This window comes from Brachyhypopomus gauderio, chromosome 12 (genome assembly GCF_052324685.1).
Source record: "Brachyhypopomus gauderio isolate BG-103 chromosome 12, BGAUD_0.2, whole genome shotgun sequence".
NCBI classification, from domain to species: Eukaryota; Metazoa; Chordata; class Actinopteri; order Gymnotiformes; family Hypopomidae; genus Brachyhypopomus; species Brachyhypopomus gauderio.
The window spans coordinates 7,407,914-7,433,451 of NC_135222.1; the positions used below are offsets into that span (position 1 = coordinate 7,407,914).

At 46.3% G+C, this 25,538-nt stretch overlaps 1 protein-coding gene across 1 annotated transcript in view; it reads right to left on the reverse strand.

Moving 5' to 3' along the window:
- The window catches only part of patj (PATJ crumbs cell polarity complex component), a 76,058-nt gene that overhangs the window by 19,581 nt on the left and 30,939 nt on the right, over positions 1–25,538 (reverse strand). The window contains 3 exon segments of the mRNA XM_077024805.1: positions 1,089–1,180; positions 3,175–3,371; positions 24,511–24,604. Of these exon segments, the coding sequence (XP_076880920.1) occupies positions 1,089–1,180; positions 3,175–3,371; positions 24,511–24,604 (383 nt within the window).

Genomic DNA, 25,538 nt, shown 5'->3' on the forward strand with positions numbered 1-25,538 from the left:
TTCATGTCGACACTGTATGGTAGGACCGAGACAAACTTTAAACACCCCCCCTCTCGTCTCTCCCTCTCTCAAGCCATGGGTTAAAGTGGTGGAATACCCCCTCTGATGTAGATATATAGATGTGAGAATAAAATGTGAGAAGTACACAAAAATGAGATGTTTAGCATTAATCACCTTAAGTGGTAAATGTGAAAGTAAACATGGTTTTGAGAGGGTTAAACACTTAAAATATTTATTATTCACAACTTGCTAACGGACCATAATGGGTTTTACTGGCAACCCAGGCACTACATTTCATTTGAAGGGGATTTATGCATGGCTTCAGTAGCCTTTATAGGCCATCATTTGTTATGTATACTTCCCAATTACCACATGCTGGTGTTCTGTAAGCAACGCTACCTGCTGGAAGAATGATCACAATACGAGCTCCTCGCTTAGAGAATAAAACTATTTATCTTTCACAAAGAGCAACAGTCATATTGTATGCACTAATGTAATTATTCATTTTAACAATCTATCAGCTACAGCTCCTGAACCCCCAACAGTACCACCACCACCATCCCGCCACCCGACTGCTACATTAAACTTGCTTTCATCCCCTACCTCACCTTTATCTAGGATCTACTACAAAGCTCTGGAACCTTTAAATATATGTTTTAGTGTAAACAGTATTCTTTGGTATGGAAATGAACAGTTGTTCTTTTCTCACGTTCCATGGCGAGCGATCTGATTTCATTTGCAGTGGATAGATGGGATTGAATTGGCAGGAACTGATGTATTTGTCCACAATGAAGATACACATAACAGCAGGCTGATAATAAATTAAAGATGCCTGACGATGCTCTGACTGAAATGAAATACAATTTTTTAAAAAGCTTTAAAAAAAATCCTTGATGCATCTCTAACTTGCTAGATTTGAAAATCAATTCTGATAGATGGTCAGATTAGACTGAGATTAAGATAAGGGTTAGATGTAGGCCTATACTTTTTTTTAGCTATAGTGTCATTATAATTAGACAAAAGACGGTAACTCTGTAGTAAGATATTGTGTATGTGTGTGTGTGTGTGTGTGTGTGTCACTCTCTCACCTGAGCAGCACCAGCTTCACCTTGGCTGCCGCACTCTTTATAATGGCGGAGGCATTCTGGTGGCTCCTGCCATAAAGCACCAGGTTGTTGATCTGAAGGCCAGACAGGGACAGGCAGCGTTATTAGAGCTGAGAGAAGCTCTTCTGTTTACCTTAACACACGAATGAAGGTTGTGTTGAGGACCAGTCCTAACCCTGTGTTTATAACGGCACTCACACAAACACATCGAGCTCTTCACATGCCATGAACCTCAGGCAGTCCCAAAGATTTCATTTTTATATTTAAAAGAAAGGCTTTTTGTTTCTTAAGGAACAAGAAATGTACGTCTCTAACAAAACAAACAGCAATATTTCAAACAAGGAGACACTTCAGCTAATCTCATGTCAGCTTCTACTGCACCACACGGAGCCGTTACGAAGGCAAATGTCCCGGACAGCGCCCCCTGCTTGCTGACCGGACCACCACAGACTTCAAGCGCACGTGCCTTCCAACAGTGGGACACAGTGCGTCAGTGAAGGCATCTGCTCTACGTTGGCCTGCTAGGTGGTCTGGCAGGGAAAAGCCTCAGTAACACTCTTTTATGGCACAGGGACATGGCAATGTGTCGCTGTCTAATGAAAAGCATTTTGGCTTAGAGCGTGTGCAGTAATTACATCTCCATTCATCTGTGACGGAGCGTCCGACAGCCATCACTAACGCAGGGTCACGTGTAGGGTCACGTGTAGGTGTAATAGAACATGCGGATCGCTTTTCGCTACATCAACCAAACTGCTAAATCAATACATAATTTTCTGTTGATCATAAAGATGTGTTAAAGAAATAAATAAGTTTTTAAAAATGAAAAGAACACCCCCCCCCCCCCCCCCTCCCCCCGCAACAACATAAACGGAGCCATTTCAGGGTGAGAATGTGCAGTTTTATGACAGTAGCAGATGAAACAGCTCTCCAGCGATGAGGATGTCATGTGTGTGTATGGATAGATATATATATATAGTGCAGATGGGCAGTGCAGATGAAATGTCCCCACAAGGACTGGGTCATCTAACTCATCTTACCTTGTATCCACAAGTCGATATAAACTTTTTTTTCTTCTTTTTTCCCCCCCTTTTTAATTAAAATTGGAACTTTCATTTGAAAAATGAAAAGATTTACTTTTGGTTACTGTTCAGGGATGGGTGTAATAATGATTACTGTAGCTAATTATTATGTCAAGGGAAGATCCCTAGATGGATAGTAAAACAAGGTTGCTTGTGGAAGTGTGTGTTGGTGTTTGAGTGCGCTGCTGAATACAGAAATGACTACCGTGCCCAGAGAGCACAAGCTGCAGTGCTCAAATGAAATTTTCATGCTTGCAGTTCCACTTATGTAATGGATGGACCTGGTCTGGTAGAGGAGAGGGATGGATGGAGGGAGGGTGGATGATGGAGGGAGGATGATCTGGGGGAAACTAATGTCCAATAGCACTGGGTGGAGAAACAGATGGTGTAGAGGAGAGCAGGAATGTATGGAGCAGATGAAGGAGTGGCTCTTTGACTCACCGCATCATTTGAAATTAAAGCTTTCAGACATTCAAACAGTTAAGTTTGTAGGCTGGAATCAGAAGGTCCAGAGCTGAAGTAGCAGCTCATGGACTCGAACGTTTAAATGCCAGAGTGATTCCCCAAGGCCCGGCTGACCTCTTTACACAGAGTGGCTTCCGATACTGATACTCTGGTTAAAATGGAGTGTGTCCTGTCCTGTCACACGTTCAAGGTGATTGGGGGGGGGGTGAGCCTGAAGGAGCGGCAGAACTGACTGAAACTGACAGTGATGGAAACCTCTCATTTTCCTTCTGGATGAGAACAGGCTCAACATGAAAAAGACCATTACCCAGAGAGAGAGGGCGAGAGAGAGAGAGAGAGAGCGTGCAAGAGAATCAGTCATCTGCGCTCTGATGACTCTTGAGAGGATCCCTCACACACTCTGATGGCAGCAAAAGCGGTTATATCAGTGCTCTGAGAATGTTCTCAGGTTCATAGAGAGAGTAAGCACCAAGCATACACGAAACCTGGACAGACAGGTACGATTGTGTGTGTGTGTGTGTTACCTCCAGTAACTCGTCTCCGATGCGGATGCGTCCATCGCGGCTGGCTGGTCCTCCTGGGGTGATGCCCACCACGAAGATGCTGACACAGGAGCGGTCCTTGTTCCCGGCCAGGCTGAGGCCCAGACCCTGACCGTCCTTCTCCAACTCCACCAGCAGGAGCTCCCCCAGCAGCTCGCCATACTTCTCCCTGATCCCTTCTACACACACACACACACACACACACACACACACACACACACACACACACATAAGGAGATGCACGCAAGCCAAAGTCTTTGGATTTCAGAAAGACTGAAATGAAACGTACTGGTTATATTCACCTCGGTGTAAACAACAACGACAATATTCATTACTTTTACTACTGAGATTAAAGGCAGAATTTCATTCTGCCATTCATTTATTGACATCAACAGAAGGAACAAACGCACCCTTATCCACACACACCCAGACACTTATTCACAGGTACCACGTCCCAATAAACCTGCAGGCATGAGGGGAAAACCACTCCCACTCATCCAGACCATCCCCAACTCCAAACAGGAGCAGCACTTGACGTTAAAGAAGGGGAGAATATGTGCTGCGGTCACGTGTTTGGTATGTCAAATACACACATTTGAACAACAATAAATTCGTTCAAAGACATTCGATACAACTTCCGAACTTCAGCGTGCAAGTGGTATGAAGGCATGCCTTCACCTGCCTTTTCAGACCATTATCCCAAATCTGAGGGTTAAACCACTTCACTGGAAAATGGGGACTTTAACAGAATGTACAATAGTAAGCAATTCAATACTTCTGAATCTGGGATCTTTTATTCACACACTCTTCACATCAATGACAGACACACACAGAAAACTCGTGCCAATATAAAAACCAATATTCCCTCCTGACGCTTGGCAGCTATGTTTTGTGTAGGGGTTTCGGCTGCATTTTTGATTGAAGCTGCAGCCATCAGGCTAGGCTGTGTGTGTGTGTGTGTGTGTGTGTGTGTGTGTGTGTGTGTGTGTGTGTGTGTGTGTGTGTGTGTGTGTGTGTGTGTGTGTGTGTGTGTGAGAGTGTGAGTTGTGTTTAGGTGGTGGAAGGGCTAGTCGTGACCTTTCTCTCCATGACAGCTCATTGCTGTTTTCATTTTCAATTTCCTTTTACTGCAGGGGAGCTCTTTACCATCGTCGCCATGTGAGTGGAGTAATTAAAAGCCTCAAGAGCCACATAAAACTACAGGGACTACAGGAGGGGGAGGGGGAGAGAGAGAGAGAGAGAGAGAGAGAGAGAGAGAGAGAGAGAGAGGAGAGAGAGGAGAGAGAGAGAGAGAGAGAGAGAGAGGGAGGGAGGGAGAAAGAGAGAGGTAGAGAGAGCGAGCATACAGGGCAAAGTGAACAGGTTCTGCATCTGTCTGATAACCAGCACAGCCCATTAAACAGTGCTTAGATGGTTTTATGAGCTTTGGGTTATTCACGCACTGTGTCATTGCGGCTTCAAAGGATCCACTGCTTACGGGATACATAAGTGAGTGAATAAATGTTTATCAATGAACCACACATGTATAAGGACGTTGATTACCAACGAACATTCCCAAGGAATTCAAATGACGATACTTAAGCCGAGCTGCTCCCAGCCTCCAAGCCTAAAGAAGAACATCAGGACGACAGAACACAGTCCGGACGTCTAAGGTCACTGCTTTGACCCCAGCACAGCTTCGCCCTCATATGAACATCCTCTTGGTTCAGTGGTTAAAGAGGATTCCATGACAGTTTACGACTGTTTTTTTTAGCTGGTGGTAAAGAGAGAGGAGAGTAATAAAGTCCATCAGAACACGACGGCTCTCGCTGGGTTCCTTTCAACTCGTCAATTCAGTCCGACGCACCAGCGCTGGCGGATTCTCTGAAGTTCCTTATTAGATTAGAGTTGGACACAATCGATAGACTGAATACATGTTGTGTTGGTCCAACCCTGGCGAGCTGGCGTGAGTTAAAGAACATCTCAGGACTGATCATTCTTTTAGATCATTTAGAACTGGACACCAGAGAACTTTAATGAAGGAAAGATCAATGTTTTCCCATTAAGGCCACTGGCGAGGAGGGAGAATCCAGTGCTGTGTGATTGGTGTCAACCATGTATGGAAGATCAATACGCCATACATCGAGAGGTCATTTTAAAAGAACATGGGTGTTGTCAAATGTCACAAGACGGCTAGCGATCAGAAGATGAAAGAAAAATGGTCTGAGAGCTGATCTGAGAGCTGATCTGAGAGCAGTTCCTACAGTGACTGCACCCTGTCCAATGAACCCATTCCCCTTCATCACACCACACCCAGTGCCCGTGCGCCATGACTGTGATAAACGCCCCATTATTCTTCAATCAACCTTCACATCAGAAAAGTATCGAGCATCTGGCTACGAAACCCGCATTATAATCCCAACCACACCTGCAAAGGTGCACTGATGATGGCAAAGTGGGACCAGGGTCTCCGATCAGCGCCGGGCGCTCGCTTCTACACAAAAGCGCCGAGCAGCGGTAATGCTGCAGAGAGCAAGTGGCAGTGATCAGGACGAGGTTGCCGTTTGATGATGAAGACACGCCCGTCAGGAAGAGGGAGGGTGGGGGAGGGGCTCTACGAGAGCAGAGGACTGAAACACGCTGGCCCCCGTCAAAATGTGGCTTGTGGTCAGAATATGCACGTGTGTTTGTTTTGGAAGATTATGTATTCTTTATCTTAAGGGGGGGCATTTTCTCCATCGCTCCCCTGGGCTGCCACGGCATTTTTGCTGCGCTGCCTTTGCGATATGTTGGGTGACCATGAAGAAAATGAGCAAGCTCCTTCAATGGGGCTGTAACTAGGAAAAACTAATAATGAAAACATGGCAGGGTTTTAGTTTTTAAATCACATGGTGAGGGAGATTGTGGATGCTTGACACAAAAAAAGTGGATAATTCAAGATATTTCTGATAATGCACCTAGGAACGCTACCCCCTCAACATGACACGGTGTACAGTGAACTCCAACATCCTCTCCTTCACTTTCTCTGTCCTCATGTAATGTTAGGTGAGTGTGCGAAAGAGAGAGAGAGATGGATGAAGAAAATGAAGTCTAGCATCTCCTGAGCACTGTAATATCCTCAGAAACATTGGTACAAAATCCATCTTCTTCTTCAGGTGGGAGGAATGAGGTTAACCAAAGGCGACCTGCTGAACTCCTCATGTGTGTGAACACTTCATCCCAAAGTGTCAGAACACAACTCCATGGCAGCGGATCAGAGGCTGCGTGCACGCACACGCACGCACGCACGCACACACACACACACACACACACGTCTGCCCTCTTTTCACGCCTACTGCCTGTGAAACGATGCGTTCCCATGATCCTGTCCTAGGTGCCTGGGGCTGGATCCACACAGATGCCACATCCCAAGTCCGTGCGCTGGCCTCTGTGTCTTCGGGTCTCTCCGTTTTTCTCTTTCTGGCCATCTATACGTTTGTTTGTTTCATGAACATGACAATATTTACATTCATATTAAGTTTTAATCCTGATCCGAGTGCAGCCACACCCTTCAAACACCACAGTGCTAACTGCAGATGGCCCAGAAACGGATCGAGTCTGAGAATTTACATGCAAAGTGGCTGTCAACATTGCAGACGCATTCACATTACTGGGACATGAGCTAAAGACACACGACACACTCATCTGTCTTTCTCCCTCTCCCTCATGCAGATGAGAGAGGGACGGTGAACCTCATTATAAATATGGGAGGGGAGGGGCTTATGGAGGGGGGGTTACGATGTATGGATAAGAGTCTAAACTGTAGCTGACAGGGATGGATGACATGATGTAGTGTGTTTACAGAGAGAACAGGCATAGTGTTCAGTAGGCACAGTGGATTGGAAGCAACATAGGGGACAGAGTCAACCACACACACACACACACACACACACACACACACACAGAACAAACACTGCAAAGCCTAGAAGTAAGTAGGGAGATTAGAGCAGACTAAACTGAATGGGGATTTGGACAAACTGAGAGATCCATACTAGCACAGCCACACGCGCACACACACTCACACTCAATCATGTACACAATCTAATAAACCTAAAACACTTACTAAAACACACTGACACAAGAGGAAATAGGAAAATCCAGTAGCACGCTGAACACCCACAACGTGCCCCTGCCGTGCTGACTGGCCCAGGGGAAGAGGCTGCGTTTGGGCCGCGGGGGCCGACGTCCTGCCCCTCTCTCCCTGCGGGACCTCACGGTCAGGGCTGCTTTCAGCTGAAGGCTGTAAATAACCCAACAGTCGCCACACTCACTCCTGCAGAAGGGCTTATTCTTCTTAATCAGCCGGTGAAATGTTGGTGTTTCTCACACCTTAGCATTTCTGTGGCGCAGTCATCCTCCAGCCCATCAGGTGATGGTGAAGCCTTTCACGGGCTGAGGGGGAAGGTGTGTCCAAGCAGAAGACAAATGAATCATGGAGGGAAGACGTGGACTTGAGACCACCAGGAAGACACACAGAGCCTGATCTATTATTCAGCAGGATGAACGCAGGGGAGATAAGAGTCTATATTTAAGCATAAAGGGGGAACAGAGCTTGGACCCCCACACACACACAAACACATACACACACATACGATATGCTTCAGCTTCGTCACAGTCTGATAAGTCCATTAATTTAGCCTGTTCATTTCTTTTGCTCTCAGTGTCAAACACAAAAGGTCTACGCAAGCACACACACAGACATACCTATTTATTCGTCCACTTATTTTTAGACACCCAACCCTCATTGCAGAAAAGTGTCTCAACAGTTTGATAGTGGAAAATACCATGAGCTAACACACACACACACACACACACACACACACACACACACACACACACACACACACACACACCACTTCTTGCCAATTAACAAGCCTTTGTGGTGCATTCATTAACACCCAACATGCAGAGTGCCAGGTGCTACCATCATCTGGACAGGGCACGAGTCTGCAGGAATGTGGAGAAGAGGGACCATGATTTTAAATTCAAAGCGCTCATTATCTCCTGGGAACTCAAAGGAAGCATTGAGAAGATGGCATCTGCTTCCTCTTTCCTTCATGTGTGTGTAGAACCTCAGAGGTCCCGTAAACAGAGCCCAGTCCAAACTCAACGTGGAAGTTCTCCGAGAGGAACAAGTATCCAACACAACTTTGAAGCACACAGCCTTACAACACCTAAACACAGTGTACTTCACAGACTAAACAAAACACCACGCCTCTTTAAAGTCGATGACCCTCAAAACTGTCAAAAGTATGAAGACATCTGGGAATGAGGAGTGTTCACGTTAAGCTTCGGGACATTTAGGAAATCTCACTGCAGCTTGTTTTTTTTTTTTAAACAGCCTAAAAAGACTTCTGTATATACTGTAAATGTTGAATAGCTCCACGCATCTATCAATTTTATTATGCTAAATATATTACAAACAAAATCATTCTAGGCCATATTTTAAAAAAGCATTCACATTTCTTAGTGCAGTTTCTGGGCCAGTCTTGATATTTACCCCAATTACAACGATGCAGAAAGAAAGCAGACGCCTGCGTAGGTAAGTCACAGTAGCACAGCTACAACCACAGCTACACAGCTCAGTGTGGAGCACCGAACAGCCTCAGAGAGAGAAGAATGACAAGGCCACCACGACCTAAATACAGAGGACACAGAAAGCCAAGGGTATCCGCCACGGTGCTGAACGCACGTTTAAGACCCGAGAATCACGGCAAAAAGAACACCGCCTGGATCTGAAACAAGAAAACCCCGAACACAGCTACAGATGGTGTGTGATTCTGATGAGGCAGGTAGGGGTGTGTGTGTGTGTGTGTGTGCGTGTGTAATCCAATCTGTGGGATGGAGCAGGCCATAATCAAGAGGGACGCGCAGGTGCAGCTCACGTAACTCAATATTTGCCCCTCAGATTGAATTGTGCTCAGGCAATTGCAATGATTGTGATGGGGTCCCGGTGCCACGCGTGGCAGGAACAGGATGGGGTCGCGTGCGAGGCTGCGGACAGACACGCACACCACGTGGCACACGCACCCACACCACGTGGCACACGCACCCACACCACATGGCACACGCATAGTGCCAAAGGAAAAAAGAAAAGAAAAAAAGTGTGAGAGTGAAGAGATCAAGCCAATAGGCAGCAATTCACCATCATTAGGGAAGGGTGCTTCTTCACCTCCATTATGTCGAGTGCATCCGAATGTACGGAGCGCGCACACACACACACACACACACACACACACACACACACACACACACACACACACACACACACACACGCACACCTTTTTGGACCTTGTCACATTTGATTAGTCAGAACACAGAGACTACAGGTCTCCAACGGAGAGAAGACCGAGAATGTCAGACATCTGAAATACTGCAGCTACATGTACATCTCTTATATTTTCTGGTGTCAATCACTGTCCCCCCGTCAATACTCTGTAAACACTACAGGTAATAGCCAGCACTTCCTGAACAACATATACATGTACAGCAAACCTGAACTGAAACAAATGATTCTGAATTGAAGAACAGGTGGAGGTAGAGGTTGAGTGTGAGGCCTTTAGCGTGCACACTGTAGCAATACCTGAGAACAGGACTGTGGAAACCCACCCGGGGAAGCATCCAAGGGAGACTGGGAATACTCCAAAATGACTGGGAATACTGGGAATACTCTGAAAAGACACCAGTCAAAAGAGTGACTGGTGTCTCTCAAAAGAGTGACTCTTTTATGGCATGTTCACAATACTATAGAGAATATGCAGTGCTGAATATATCATATTCCATCAATATACCACCAGAGGTCCTAGGACATAGAAACATGTGAAGGCTGAGGAGACAACCCCACAGGGGCCAGAGGGGCAACCACACACAGGCCTAGGAAACCAGTGCAGATCACACAAACCAACTTTGTGTCATGTTCTTGCCAAGTGTGTCATCAGAGAGAGCGATGACCTCTTAAGTGGGTTTTAAGGTGGAGAGCTCCAGGAAGAGCTCATCAGACTGGACTGTCCAGATGTGAAGTGTCTCTGTCTCTCTCTCTCTCTCTCTCTCTCTCTCTCTCTCAAAGAGCCACCTTAATGCGTACCATTACTTATTCCCCATTCTGCGGATCATGTGTACAGTATATGCTGAATTATGACCACCAGATGAGGAGGGGATTAATAATTACACGAACGGTTCAGTTTAAATTGTGTTTTGGGTCTTGAGCCCTGGAGGGGAGGGGGAGGGGTTGCAGCTAAAGCAAGTGGTGGATCTGACAGTGCATTACACTAGGAATCCTGATGTAGTTGAAACCTCTGCATTCTGACTGCAGTATAGCTGCAAACACACACACACACACACCACTGTTGCTCTTTTCTCAAACCAGTTACTGTCAACTACAATAGTAGTTTTGTGAAAATAAGCTGTGTACCTATACTATAGATAGTAATCTATATTGGTCTATAGTAGCCTATGTACTATAGATACTACAGTCAGCAGGTCCACCATCCTGCCCCCCCCCCCCCCCCAGCAAACAAAGAAATCAGATGCAGGCAGATTACTGCAAGTGGTTTTGGTTGAACAGCGTGCAGCCTATTGGGGGGGGGGGGGGGGGGGGGGGGGTGTCTAGTAGTCTGAGCACCGAACTGGATGAGTAATGATGTGGGAAAGTCATGGAAGAAAAGTGGGGAACCACTGGGTTGCAGAGTTATACCAACACACACACACACACACACACACACACACACACACACACACACACACACACCTGTAATTTCCCGAATTCACATCTGACTGCACCTCAAACGAGGGAACATTGGGCAGGCGGACCAGAAGGAGAAGTGTGTAGAGAGGCTTCAGCATCTTAATCCAGCCACCAACACATCTAGATACACAGCACAAGAGCTAAACGTGCACTACACTGAGATTTAATACAATACACTGAATGAGAGAGAGAGAGAGAACGAGAGGTGACCCCTGGCAGAGAGCTGATAGCAGAGTGTGTGTGTGTGTGTGTCTATCTAACAGTGGTGTGTGCTGCACAAACAGTCCCAGGTTACTCTGACTGTCTGCCTGTGCAACAGGACACAGACACCAAGGAGAGAGACAGGAGACCCAGAAAGGCAGGAACAGGGGAAAGGAAGGTAGACCAAGAGAAAGACAGACAGAATTTTGAATAATTAAACTGCAGAGACACTTTTTTATTTTTGGAAGTGTTTGACACATTAATGTTTGCGGTGCGCTCAGATTCAGGTTCAATAACTGAGTAAGAGAACCTTGTGCCCATGTTATTCTGTTCTGACTAAAACCATAATTACCTCAGGTGAACATAAAATATCCTTCTCTGTGTCTCACACAGCTCTCATGCACTCACACACTCCCCCCTCCCCACACACACACACACACACACACACACACACACAGTCCGGATCATCTACTCTCTTTCCTTCGGCAGCCCACACAGTGATGAGTAAGGAGTCACACTAACCTGGCAACATGGTCCATCCCTCACTCCCCCACCATTTCAGAGGCGATGCTGCTATCCATGTGGACGTACACACACGTGCGTTTGCCCGCGCGCCCGTGTGTATGTGTGTGCTTCAGACACATGCAGCTGGTCCGCGGCACTGCCCAAGGTGAGAATCCATGGTGCCGTGCGTGCGTGCGTGTGTGCGCTAGTGTGCGATCTCGTCGGAACCACCAAGCTGCGACTAGCAGAATTGAATGTGTGTGTGTGTGTGAGACAGGGAGAGTGTGTGTGTGCCTGCAGCAAAACGCAGCAAAGCACAGCATGCATACACGCTCTCTCTCTCTCTCGCTCACACACACACACACACACCACCATCTACACTCCCACCCCCTCCCTACCCCCCCCTTTCTCTCTCTCTTTCTCTCTCTCTCTCTCTCTCTTCCTGAGAAATGGAAGAAAAAAAATTCAAGGACACACAAGCCATCCTTTACACTCCTAATTATCTGCCTAACCCTCTCAATTTCCATCATGTAAAGACTCTCCTTGACCCTCATGAGGTTTGACCCTTGACCCTGCATGTGGTTTGTGCAAGAACGCATGCGTGGAGATCCCCCAGAGGGCAGTTACAGGGGACCAGGGGGTGGGGGAGCGCAATGACTCAAATGTAGATTTGCATCAGTGGAGATGTTCCAATTTTGCATGCAACATACACAGATCACACACACACACACACACACACACACACACACACACACACACACACAAAATCGACTGGGTACATGTGGCTGTTTGTGGAGGGTGGTGACCGGGCAGAAGGACCAGGCTCTTATGTCCATAACTGAACAGATTAGAGACACGGTGTCAGTGGTTCATCCATTGTACTGTACAGCCTCAGGTAACACACACACACACACACACACACACACACACACACACACACAGGTCCAGGACCAGACCAGAGTAGGACAACTCTGACAACAAGTCAGATAACTCTTCCCAACACACACACGCTCACACAACACTAATTCACACATCTCACCATTTCAGATGGACGGATCCCTCTGACCTTTTCTGAACATTTTACTGTTTATTGAAATCACACATTTGCAGTTTCTTTCCCCATTCTGGAAGCTCCTTCAACATCGTAACACTTCAACTAGTGAGTGAGGCTGAGATTAAGACGCCAGGTCAGGCAGCCTGCTCTGCAGGAGTGGACGAACCCACACAAACCTCAGCAAAACAATTACGTTGTGCTGGGAAACAGAAAACCGGGTTTATTTTGCTGCCAGTCAAGGGTTTGTGGATGATTCAACTGTGCAGGTTGGAACCAATTAAGGTTAGTAGATTCATGCAGGCAGAGTCAAGACCAACATGCATGCAGATATAGTGCTGGAATCTCACTGACAACTAAATCAATGACTCATTAATTACTAAACTAAATTAACTTTGAAAGTGAGCTGCTTTACTGTGGTAAAACATGCCTCAAGATATGTCTAGATCAACATTTGTAACTTGAGAATCTCACTGTATTTGATTTCTGGACAAACTGCACAGAACGATAACATACATGCAATTACCAGAGAAACAACTTATGGTCATAAAAAGATAATCTACGCCATCACCACCACAACACTGCTTGCCCGAGTCACACAAAAGCATTCGCTCTAAAGTTATTAGTGAGCGAATCGGGTGTGGTGCGAGGCTCACAGCCTTCAGCCAGCGCTCCGATTGGCTGAACGGCTGGCTGTTCTGGAGGCTTTGAGCTGGGAAGGCGCAGAAGTCCCACGTCCCTTGGCTACTCTAGTGCCAAAACAGCAGAGCCGAAGGACCAGGACGGAGTCTGACGAGCTAATCAGCAAAGACGAACAAGGGCAAGCGCCATCGTTTAGCAGAGCAGAATCAAGAGCACTGGACAGCAGCTCAATACCCATCTAATACACGACTGGTCGACAGAGACAGCTGTCCAAAATAATTCAATGGAGGATGTCAATAATCCAGGAGCATGAGTCTATATTGGGCTTTGAGGTTGGGGCGGCTTTAGAAACAAAAAGGGGGTCGAGCGTGAAGTATGGAAGCATCTCTCAGTGGAGGTGTTAGCTTTCCTGCTTTATGCATTGTTAATAAAGTGACAAAAGTAGCACTGCATACCTGCCAATTTCCAGGAAGATGGAATGTACCATGAAAGAAATGGGGGGGGGGGGGGGGGGGGGGGGGGGGGGCACTGCGTTACTAACGTGCAACACTACTCATTCAAGAGGCCTTCGCGTTTTCACAATCCTCTCAACACAAACGCCCACCTCTTTTCCACTAAACGTCCTTGTGTTTGTCAAATGCATTGTTTTAATTTGGTGGTTGGGGAATAATTTATTATTAGAGACTGATGCCACAAAGCAGGACAGAGAAAGTACAGCAATGACTGTTCTCACTGAATGACTGCGCATATATGAAAGACTTCTGCAAAGGCTATGAGTGTCGTGTGTGTGAATGTCCTAGCAAAGGAGGACACAGAGCATCTAATCCTGACAGGATGGCTGTATGATGGAGTGTTTGAGAGGAGGAGAGATGACACCCGTCTGCCAGCACACTCTCTCCTGCCTTCCTGCCCTCAATCTGTCTCAAATAAAAGCCCCCTTCCTGCACAATGGGACACACACACTTATTGAGTCCCCCTCGCTGGAACTGAACACCGCCTGAGCACTTCCGAGTCCGCCCGTTCTGGCTGAAGTGGCCTTCTCCTGCTTGGTTGGGGCCGCAGCTCTGGAGAGAGGCTTCTCACACTCGCGGGGAGGCAAACCAACTCCAGAGTAACCAACACGTTTAATTAGAGGTCTGGGATCAGGATGATTTGTGGATAAGCAAGCCATCTGGACCGGACCAAGAACGTCCGACAGCGAGAGTTCTCCTGCTGCAAGCACAGCAGCCTCCCACAACAGCGGCAGACCACCAAAGTGCTGCTGGATAATGAGGAACACCGAGGAACGAAGCAACAAACGTGTAAAATACACACGGCAGCATTCAGCTATGCAATACCACAGAGGGCCAATTACCCAAAACCACACTGTTTAAAAGGGCTACCTCACTTCTCATATAATCCTATTAATACAGAAAACTGTTTGGCTGTATCTCCACACACACACACACACACACACCACTGAGAGGCCACTGTCTGATTTAGGGGTGGGGGTGGATAAAGATGGAGTCTTCTCAAAGACCAAAGACCTTACTAAGGTGCAGAGTAAGACTGTACTGAGGACTGATTTAGTGCACACTGGAAGACTCTGGAGTCTAAAGGAAATAATAGGAAAACAGTCCCTGTCAATAGCAAATAATTCATTACCTTCCCTGTGCGCTTGCGACAATAAAAATCAAGAAAAATAAGAATGCAGACAAAAGACAAGATGGGAGCAATCAGTGCAGGAGGGAAAACAAACATAAGTAGCAGCATGTCTGTCAGCATGCAAGCCAGCAAAAGGTCGGATTCCCAGCAGGGTCCTCGCAGGGCGGAGAAGACGCTTGTTTCCATATCGGGATCAGATGGTTATTACCGTCTCTAACACACCTCATTTTGCTGCTCTGAAATGAGTGTCTCACACTGTATAAACACTCACAATAAACATCAGAAAAACGGTGTGTGTTTTGTGGGGGGACGTGGGGGGGTGGGCACCATGACACTAAAGGGTTTTGTTGTTGGCGGTTGGAGAGGGTACTGATTAAAACAGGTGCCAGCTCAAAGCCAAGCATTTTCCATACAGGACATCCAGATACACATCCCGATATACCAGGACACAGACTCTAAGAAACTCTTTAGACACGATGTCTGTATATAGCAGAGACAGCAGGTGTGATTGAGCTGGTGTGTGTATGTGTGTGTGTGTGTGTGTGTGTGGGGCGCATTGATGAGTAGTTAAGTGCAGAACAACGGTCAATCTGCAGTGAAGACTTCAAAAGCAGCACGGTGAGCTCCAGCAGGCAGGCCAGGGAAGCAGGGGTCCGGTCATATTAATGGCACAGCAGAGGGGCTCACTGGCTCAGAACCCTGGCATTTAGAGACCGCCCGTAATAACAGCCCCATCTCCGTTACTATCTGCGTGTGTGTGTGTCCAGCCATCCACAGTTAAAAGAAGACTGGAGCATGTTGCTTGGATGTGTGTGTGTGTGTGTGTGGGGTGGGGGGGTTCTTCCTTTAGTGGTTGAGAGCATACACAGCACCATGAGAACAGCACTGCGGAAGAGTATCTAACCCCCCCGCAGTGCAGGTCACAGACTTAGAACAGTTCCAGTTAAAAACGAATTTTAAAAGAACAGCTACGTATTCCGTCCCCGACTCTAGAAACATCCCAACAAAAATGATTCAGTTAGAAGGTTGTTTGTGCAGCTTGCTTAATTTGGTACATGTATGGAAGCCTCTGGTGATCACGCAACATGCCCGGGTGACCCACCTTACCTTCCCGAGTCCCGCCATGACCTTCAAACAGCAACGACTGAACATAAAACACTCCCATCATTCTGTCCGCTCCTCCATCCCTTATACGGGCTGTTAAACGCAAGCTGAGCGGCACGCAGGCTGTGTGAGAGAGTCTCGAGTGAAGTTAGATACAGTACGCAATATGGAACGCTCTAATTCACCCCGCGACACCATGACAAAGCACTCCACCGGCAGAAAATCACACTCTGAAGAGGACTGTCACTCAAACATCAACCTGCAGAAAATACGCATCAGCGCGGCCTGAATTCCCAAACAGTCACGGCTCTGCTAAAGGAGGCCACTCTGTGAGAGATGGATCATTTTGCTGCCTTTAGCAGACAGGTGACGGCCTCGCTGAGGCGCAAAGAACGTGCAGACACAAGGAACGATGTCTACAGACATTTATTTCAAACAGGGCTCCAGTACTTTGTGGAAAATAAATACACACAATGGAAGACAAGTCAAAATGCAAAACTGAAACCATTTAAAAAGAAGAGATTTAAAAAATAAAACAAACAAAAATAAAAACTGTCCAAAACTCTCGTGCTGAGGAGAACCCTGTCAAAACAGCACCAGGACGGAGAGGAGCCGCACCAGGAGGCCAAGGACTCGCGTTAAGAGTCTGGGATCATCAAGGGTTAGTGAAGTACAGGCAGAGACGGTCTGCCAGCAAGTCTGACGAATGTCAATGTAAAACAGCTCAGTGCTGGCAGAGCGGGTCTGCAGGACACTTCTCACCGTGCTCAGGGCAGCCCAGTGACAGCTGGCGGGAAAATGATTGTTTATTTATTTTTTTATCTATACCAAAAAAAAAAAAAAAAACCCCAAACAAATCCCAAAAGACAGCAGCAAGGCAGGACAGAGAGAGACACTACCAGAACCATGGCAACCACAGGAAAGGATCCCATAAACGTGCAACACACACACACACACACACACACACACACACACACACACACACACACACACACACACACACACACACACACACACACACACACACACACACACACACACACACACACACACACACACACACACACTCTGCCAAGAAAGACTGCAGAGAGTCTACCGAGAGAGCGGAGTAAGGGACAGGACGGAGGTGATTGAGGAGGGGACAGGATGAACAGGAAGCGTTTTAAGACGCTCCATCCTGCCCAGGGCTTTGATCTGAACGTTTTACAACGTGAAGCTTCATTACACACACATGCCCCAACACCTTGGCCCAGGTGTACCCAGTCCCAGCCTTCCAGATATACCACCCCATGCAGAGTTGTGTGCCAGCCCGACTGATCCAAGCAACCAAGACCTGCACTAGCATCTCAGAGGTCCAGCCATGTGTGCTGGACCCGAACTCTGCAGGCGGCGGGACTCCAGGGGCAGCGCTGGGCACCCTGCCATAGCCCAAAACGGAATCGGCCCGTGACGAACAGAAACCTTACAACCACCACAAGAAAACCAAAAGGTAGCTTTTTAAAGACCGGACCCCACGTTTCCCCACAAACACCTGACCAGTGATGAAAGCACTGATTACTACTCAGGAGTCCCTGGCCATACATGAGTCAGCTGCTCTAGCCTGCAAAAGAGAAACACATGAATTATTTTCCACGTTCTGTACAAAGAGTAGCACATTCAAAATGATCGCTATAGCACTAACAATCGACTAATAATGCTTAAAGGAAAAGATAAATAAACAAATTGCTTATTCATCTTGATTGATGAATCAATGTCCCAACCCCTCAAACGTCTGAATGACTCACTATCTGACCGATCATATTGTTTTTTTCCCTTAAAACTACTTTGTATTCTGGTAAAATCTAGGCGAGCAGATAAAATCGCTGAGCCTAGCCGTTTTGCTAGTAAAGGAATAGGGGAGGCTCCAGATGAAGGCTGATATCCAGTCCGCCACTGAACACTTCCATAAACCAGTCCACACACCGGAGAGGCCCATAGACCTTGCCTTTGTTGCACATGCGGGGCTCATAGCAGGAGATGAAGATGAGGAAAAGAAGGTCAAGGCGGGGGGGAGGGACAGAAACAGAGTGGAAATGCAGGTGGGGGGGGGGGGGGGGGGGTTAGGCAGTCAAACCTGCTAACAAAATCTACAACCGTACTGGCATGCACCCTCTTCGTCTGACAAACAGACTCTCGAGGGAGTTGTACGTTTTTCCTCTCTCTCCCGCTGAAGCAGAAGTAGGCAATGCTGACAGCAAAACCTCCTCACGCCGGCTGCATTCTTTTAATTAAGCGAAGAAAGATGGAGGACAGCTCAGTGCCACTTGTGGAACCCCTTCCACAGCCACACAGAAGCTGAGTGGCACCGTCTACCCTACTCACACGTGCATTTAGCAAAGAGACACACACTGTTCCAGAGTCAAATAATCCTGTTTCCTGTATGCCACCGTCTGGTCTGTCCACCTGCACGTCTCGGACAGGAACAAGTGATCTCACCTGCCCAGGGCTTCAAGGGCTGTTACTATGTTCACAACACTCAACGGAATTGTGCACCAACTGTAGCACTTGCCTCACTAAAATAAAAAAGGCTAATTTCTCAAATGTTACTGTAAGAGTCTTCAATAGCTTTTGTCATGAAAAAGAATGGAAAAAAAAAAGAGAAGAGAAACCACGCAGTCTCTATCAAATACGCAACCAGTCGCAACCGGTTACAACCAGTGTGAGCGGTCAGGAGGGAGCAGGCAGCACCAGCGCTGCTGTGTGCTGAACGAAGGGGTTTCAGGAATCAGGCTGAGACACAGACAGTGCAGTCGTATCAGCCTGGGACAGCACTGTGTGTGCCGAGAGGCAGCAGAGAGGGTGAGGACGCCCTTCCTCCAGCAGCTGGACACAGAGAGCGCCTGCCGTACGACAGGGGAGATCAGAGACCCAGTGATTGGAGAGGAGTGCCACTGCTTTTTGGCACTAGTCCTGCCAGTCAGTGAGGCACTCCACACACACAAGAGGAGAGTTCGATTGTCAATCTACTGCCATAACATTGCATGATCATCAAGGACATATCTGAAAGTTGAGAAGTAGCAAATGTGAAGACCTATGTGGACCAGTGGATGAGAGGAACTCACACACACACACACACACACACACACACACACACACACACACACACACACACTCTCTCACAAAATGAGATGGAAGAAGACGCTGCATGCAGACGGTAGTGGGAATCATAAAGGCATGATGGCAGGCTTGCATCAGCTATTCACCGGGATCATTTAATGAATCATCACGCTGAAGCACCACTGGGCTGAATCTCCTGCACCAACAAGTAGAGGGGCCACTGCTGTGAGCATACAAATGAAAGAGAGAACGCAGGAGAGTGTGCAAGACAGAGCACGGGTGAAAGAAAGTGCATGCACAGAGAGAGAGAGAGAGAGAGAGAGAGAGAGAGAGAGAGAGAGAGAGAGAGAGAGAGAGAGAGAGAGAGAGAACAGACACAAACACCAAGCTGAAACCCCACCCGGCCATGATAACTGCAGCTCTTGCGATCAAGCCATCATTACAGGAGAGAAAGAAAGGAGAGAAAGGAGGAGGAGGGAGCAGAGAGAGCTATTCTACCTTTCTTTTTTCTTCCTTTCTTTTTCCATGTCTTGATCACTCACCTCCACACACTGCGCTCAAAGGGTTAAGTAAAGGAGCTCATGCCACAGATTCTGCACCCCAATTGTTTTTTTTTTACGTCTGTGTGAAACCAGGGAAGCAGGACCTCCTCACGCAACCCACACGCCGCTGAGGTACCACTCTTCTTCCCCGGCATCACAAACAGCGCCTCCTGGCTGCAGCAGGACCAAACTGTGAGATGGTTCTTTGTTTTTATACGTTTATAGTTTCATTCTCCCACTGTGTGCAACTCTCTCTGCAGGCTTAAGTACGGAAGCCCATTGCCGCCACCCAAAATAAAATTTAAAAATCCAGCACGTATTTTTTTCTCATCATTACATAAATTGCTGTCTCATTATTTCGAGATACTAATTCATTATTTTGAGATACCAACAAATCACATCTGAATCCCCTCGCGTGCACGCTACAGAGGATATTCGTGAATTCTGTTGTTTCAATGCATAAATAAGGGCTAATCACAGCAAACGGCACATCATTATCTATAGCCGAACAAATACACTGACTCAAGGGTGTAAAATGTTACACGATGGTGGGAGGAGTTGAATCTAGATCCAGCTCCGCCCCCTGGACTTTTGCTTCTGCAGCGACGGGTACTTGCCTGTTTTGGCTCTTCGTTGCTCGCACTTAATTTGGTGTGACATTGTACTGATTTACATACATAAGTAATTGGTAACTTGGAAATATCCAGAATCTATCAGCATAGGAACAGAAGTGTGTCCATACTGTTTTTAGTCCCTTTTGCTCCAAACTAAAACACTAAGGCTCTAAAAAGGTGTGAGCAACAAAGCCAAAATAGGAGCCGTAACTGTTACATGTTTACTTAACGTTAGTTAATTATTGTTAATGTGTTACTTCATGTGTTGTTCACGTTAACTAATGCATTACTTCACGTTAGTCAACACTTAATAAAGTGTAATGTACCAAATATTGGTTGTTACCATAGCACTCATGGGAATCGAAAGTCTTTCAGTCATGCTAAGAATCATGAAAACTCATTATATGTATATTTTGATACTCAGTCCTGGAGCAATAACATCCTCTGACCAGGTGACTTTGCAGTATTACTTTGTTCCTCGTCATACTTGACAACTTTACATCTTATTGTCAACCGGACTTATTTGCTTTTTAATAATATATTGTACAAATATTCCCTAATTATGTGTAATTATCTAGTTAAGACAAAACTAGAGTCCTCAGTGAACCAAGTACTGAGGTTATACTGAAATTATATTCTCCTAATGATCTCAGGATTGCAATGTCTGGTTAACATCTCATTAATTTTGTTGCCTGATGTGTAGATTATACCATATAAAGCATTCAACAGGGGGGTTTTAATGAGGGGAGTGTGAAGGTGCATGTGCTGTTCCTTTAGCTTCTGTCAGAAGTGTAATGAGCTTCATGTACAAGGTGATGTTTCGTAAACTGGAGGACTAGCTACGACACAAAGTTGAGCCAAAATAATTCGGAACTGTAAGACAATACGTTAAAACGCATGTTAATCATTCTCTTCTGCCCCTACCTAGCCCAAATAACATGCTAAAAGTTCCATCTACACTTCACCGAACTCGTATAGCTGTATATGCAAATGCGACTTGTTGGTACCTCAAAATATCGACTTAGTATCTTGAAATAATGAAATAGCAATTTTCATAATGATGAGAAAATATGTGCTAGATTTTTTCTTTTATTTTGGGTGGCATGAATGGGCTCCCATACTTCAGTGTCTGCCCCACTTCCTCCTCAATACCAAAGACCAAAGGAATAAACCTGTATGATTTTGTGGACCATTTTGATATCAGCATTACAGGGCAGATGGATTAAAAATAAATCAATTCATTTAGAAAAATAAATAATCACGCAAACTCGTTTTCTGATTCTAATCATTTGCATTGTATGGTATCAGCAGACACTGATCACGGACACCAATCTCTATTTTATTTTTTAAATCCTGAAATAACTCTTCCGTCATCTCATCTTGAAACGACGACCTGTACTTCACGACTCATGATTCGCCAGAAATGGAGCCACGGTCACTGCTTGTGCCTTTAAACTTTGTGAAGGTCGCATTTTATTCCCAAGTTCACTTCATGGTGGAAATTCATCGTTACACGTGTAATTCGACACAGAACGTCTCGACATTGCTATTCTTTTGAAGAGTGACAGCTACTTGGCCAGTTAAGCAGATGCATTTGGAATCAGAGGTCATAAAAAATGTAAGTGTAAGTTTTGGGTTTCTTGTTACTAGAAGCAGTCTCCCCAGAAGCAGTTTGAATGTAATGTGAATTTAAATGACACGTGAACTACCAGTGTGCACAGTGCAATCGACATATTAGGCATCCATGCTGTGTGCTGAAACTGGAGTCAAGCCTGATTAGCAAATGTGCCACATACTTCAAAACGTATAAAAATGTAAAATTTGGGAAAGAGAAGCATCTTTCAATGCCAGCCCGCTATGGCAAATCAACGGCAACAAGCCCTCACTAAAGCACTCACTCTTACTGAAATGAACACGCACGTCACTACACTGACACTTCATAATGCCAAGCTCTGCCAGTTTACAGTAAACGGGAGGCTACTGATCTACGAACAGCACCTTTGCTTGAGGCCCAACAGCAGTCGTGCCAAAGCCTGATCCGAGATCAGTGGCCACAATGCAGCTACTCTATAATTCATCAGGCTGACTGATGCAACACTCCAGGATAAATGGCGTCACTACAGGGCTTCTCACCCAGCATCCACAAACAAAAACGGGCCTTCGCTCCCCAACTCCAGTTGCCCGGGGTCGCCTTTCTCACCTCAGACGGTGACAGATGGCAGGATTCTGTCATTCCAGAAGAGCACGTACATTTCCAGCTAAAACGCCAGGCCAGCAGAGCGCCCTCAATACACCGCTCCAGACTGTGCAAAAATGTGCCACGTGGAGATTTGGGGCAAATAATTTTTAAGAAACAACAGAAGCATCGGAGCGTGGAGGCGAAGCTCAGGTGTGAATGCATCTGGGTGGGCTTATCTCCTCCTTTAATGACGGGGTCGCGTGAAAACGAACAGAAAAACGAAAAAGGACAGTCAGCACAGGTTTTCACTACGACCGGTTCTACCACAAGACCAACTCTAGCCCAAAAAACCCTGTAATCCAGTTGTGACAAGTCTTCACATTTGACTTATTCGACATACATACAGTATATAACTCTTATCTTAATCCAAGCTTCAACATGTTTTTTTCTAGGGAAGGATTAGGCAAACTGCTGACCGTTCAGTGCAGTACATGCTCTCTGGGAGGTTTCTGCAGTGGCACATGGCCTTAAGACTTAGTGCTCGCTAACGCGCTCCGTGCTGCCGTATGAGGCGATCAGCTTATTGACTGGCACTCCTGCAGCGTCTCTGATCACGCAGCCCTGGGCCGATGCCAGCACTGAGGGTTCACTGATAAGACTCGGAGCACCACCACTAACCTGCCTTATCAGTCACAGAGACTCTGCCAATCACTACCTGCACAGGGGAAGATCCATAGCACAGCACCGGGATGTGTGGACACGCATGCGCATCTGAACATGCGCGCGTACACACACACACACACACACACACACACACACACACACACACACACACACACACACACACACCTGTGTATTCAGATCAGAGATCCAGTTCTGTGAATGCCATAAACTCCAATGGATTTTTAATGCAAAAAAGTTAAGAAATTAATCTCCAACTTCTACCAACTTTTCTCATCTGGAACACATGAAAACATTTAAATATTACCCCAAAAGTGCAGTCAACAACAAAAGCAAACAAGTTTACATATATATCACACATACACACACACACGCACATATACATATTACACACACACAGATGTGTTTGCGCGCGTGCACACACACACACACACACACACACACACACACACACACACACACAGTATAAATCTTCACTATATATAAAGTCTTCACTAAGCACCATAAGCTGTAAGCAAAGCCAAAGCAAGAAGTCTAGGCTTAATTCTCATTTGTCCACTAATCTCTACACAGTGAGTCAGGCCAAGTCTGCTAAAATTTCAGTATCTGTAGTATAGTTCCATAAAGCCTAATATTTCATAGATCTGCAGTTGCCCGAGTCCAACCACCACAGAACCTCCCAGCACTCCAAGGCCAGGTAACTGGTGTAACAGGCCAAGTGCTAGCTTGAAAAACCCCAACATAAAAAGCTTTCTACTGTAAGATATGGAGCGGTAATAAATGTAGTTGTCAGGGCTAACATACTGCAGAATGGGGGGGGGGGGGGGGGGGGGGGGGGACTGAGTTCACTGGTTGAGTATAAAAGACTCCAGCCGTCTGAACCCAAGCCCAGGAAACAGCTCTGGAGAAGAACTCCAGACACAAAGAGCCCCAGCTTACAGGTCAAGGGAGGGGGGTTTGAGGACGTGAGGGGGGGCATGTGCAGTTTTGGTGCTATAAATGTACTTTGAACAAGCATGGTGACAAGTGTAAAGTCGGGTCAGCGCAATTGTGAGAACGGAGGTAAAGAAGTTTCTGCCTTTTCTGTAATGAAGCAGAATGTCCAGGAGAGGGAGCCCTAACCTTGGGCCTGGCCTAAGGGACGATACTGTTTGAAACTGGACGAAAGTTAATGAGCTTCGATTCCTGATAAATAAGTCTATAAAGGCCCCGAGTGGATCGGATGCAGAAACCGGAGGTGTTTGAAGATGTGGGCCCATGTGACGAAATGAAGACACAGGTTAGAGGTGAACACTGACCTGTGGTATGTTGAGGGTCCTCGTTCTGCACCAGACCTGGAGGCCTGTACGGAGGAGGGAGACGCATAGGAGGGGGGGCACTACGTGGTCCCGCCTTCAACCACACACACACACACACACACACACACACACAGGTTTTTAAATGATGGACAGCACTGCAGCAAATTCAGAAGAGACACAAGCAAGCAATGACTCGGAGCATGCACAAGACTGAATGAGAGACAGAGAGAGAGACAGACAGACAGAGAGAGAGAATGTATCAATTAATCTAGCTTTGAAACAGAGCATTGTCCTGTATTGGAACAGTGTTTCTATCAACACTGCCCAAGTCAAGTGCTTCAAAGGCTCTCAAAAGCACATATAGCAGATGCTATTATCCAGAGTGACTTACAAATTCAAACATGTTTCAGAAGCAGGCAAACATAGTTTTGACAAAAGACTCTTATTGGTATAGCACAGAGCAAACATTCAGATGGGGTTTGAACCCTCTTTGGGAGGGGCAGCATTGTTACCCACAGAGTGAGACTGTGAGACTGAGAGAGTGAGACAGAGAGACTGAGAAAGTGAGACAGAGTGAGACTGTGAGACTGAGAGAGTGAGACAGAGTGAGAGCGAGAGAGAGGTGTCCTGAGAGGTGCGACAATGACATCCAGGGTCATGTTAACCATCTTGCAGGACCTCTGTGGTGTATACCATGGTTTCTCATTTTAGGAGAAAAAGCAAGGGACCTGCTATGGCCATCATCCCATCCCATAATCCCTTCCCAGAGCATCTAATATAATGCAGATTCCAGATGGCAGAAAGAAAACATGACGGATACAATAGTACCAGATGCCATAAATTAAAGAGAAGAGAGACTAAGCAGGGAGTGTGGTGTCTACAATAAGGTTCAAACTGAAATTAAATCTGAAATAATTGCGCCGAATTATATTAAATTAGGCAAGCTAAATGTATATCAGTACATCTATCCACCCTTCTACCATATACTGATGTAAATCACAGCCTAAGTGCAAGTCGCAGACAGTTTA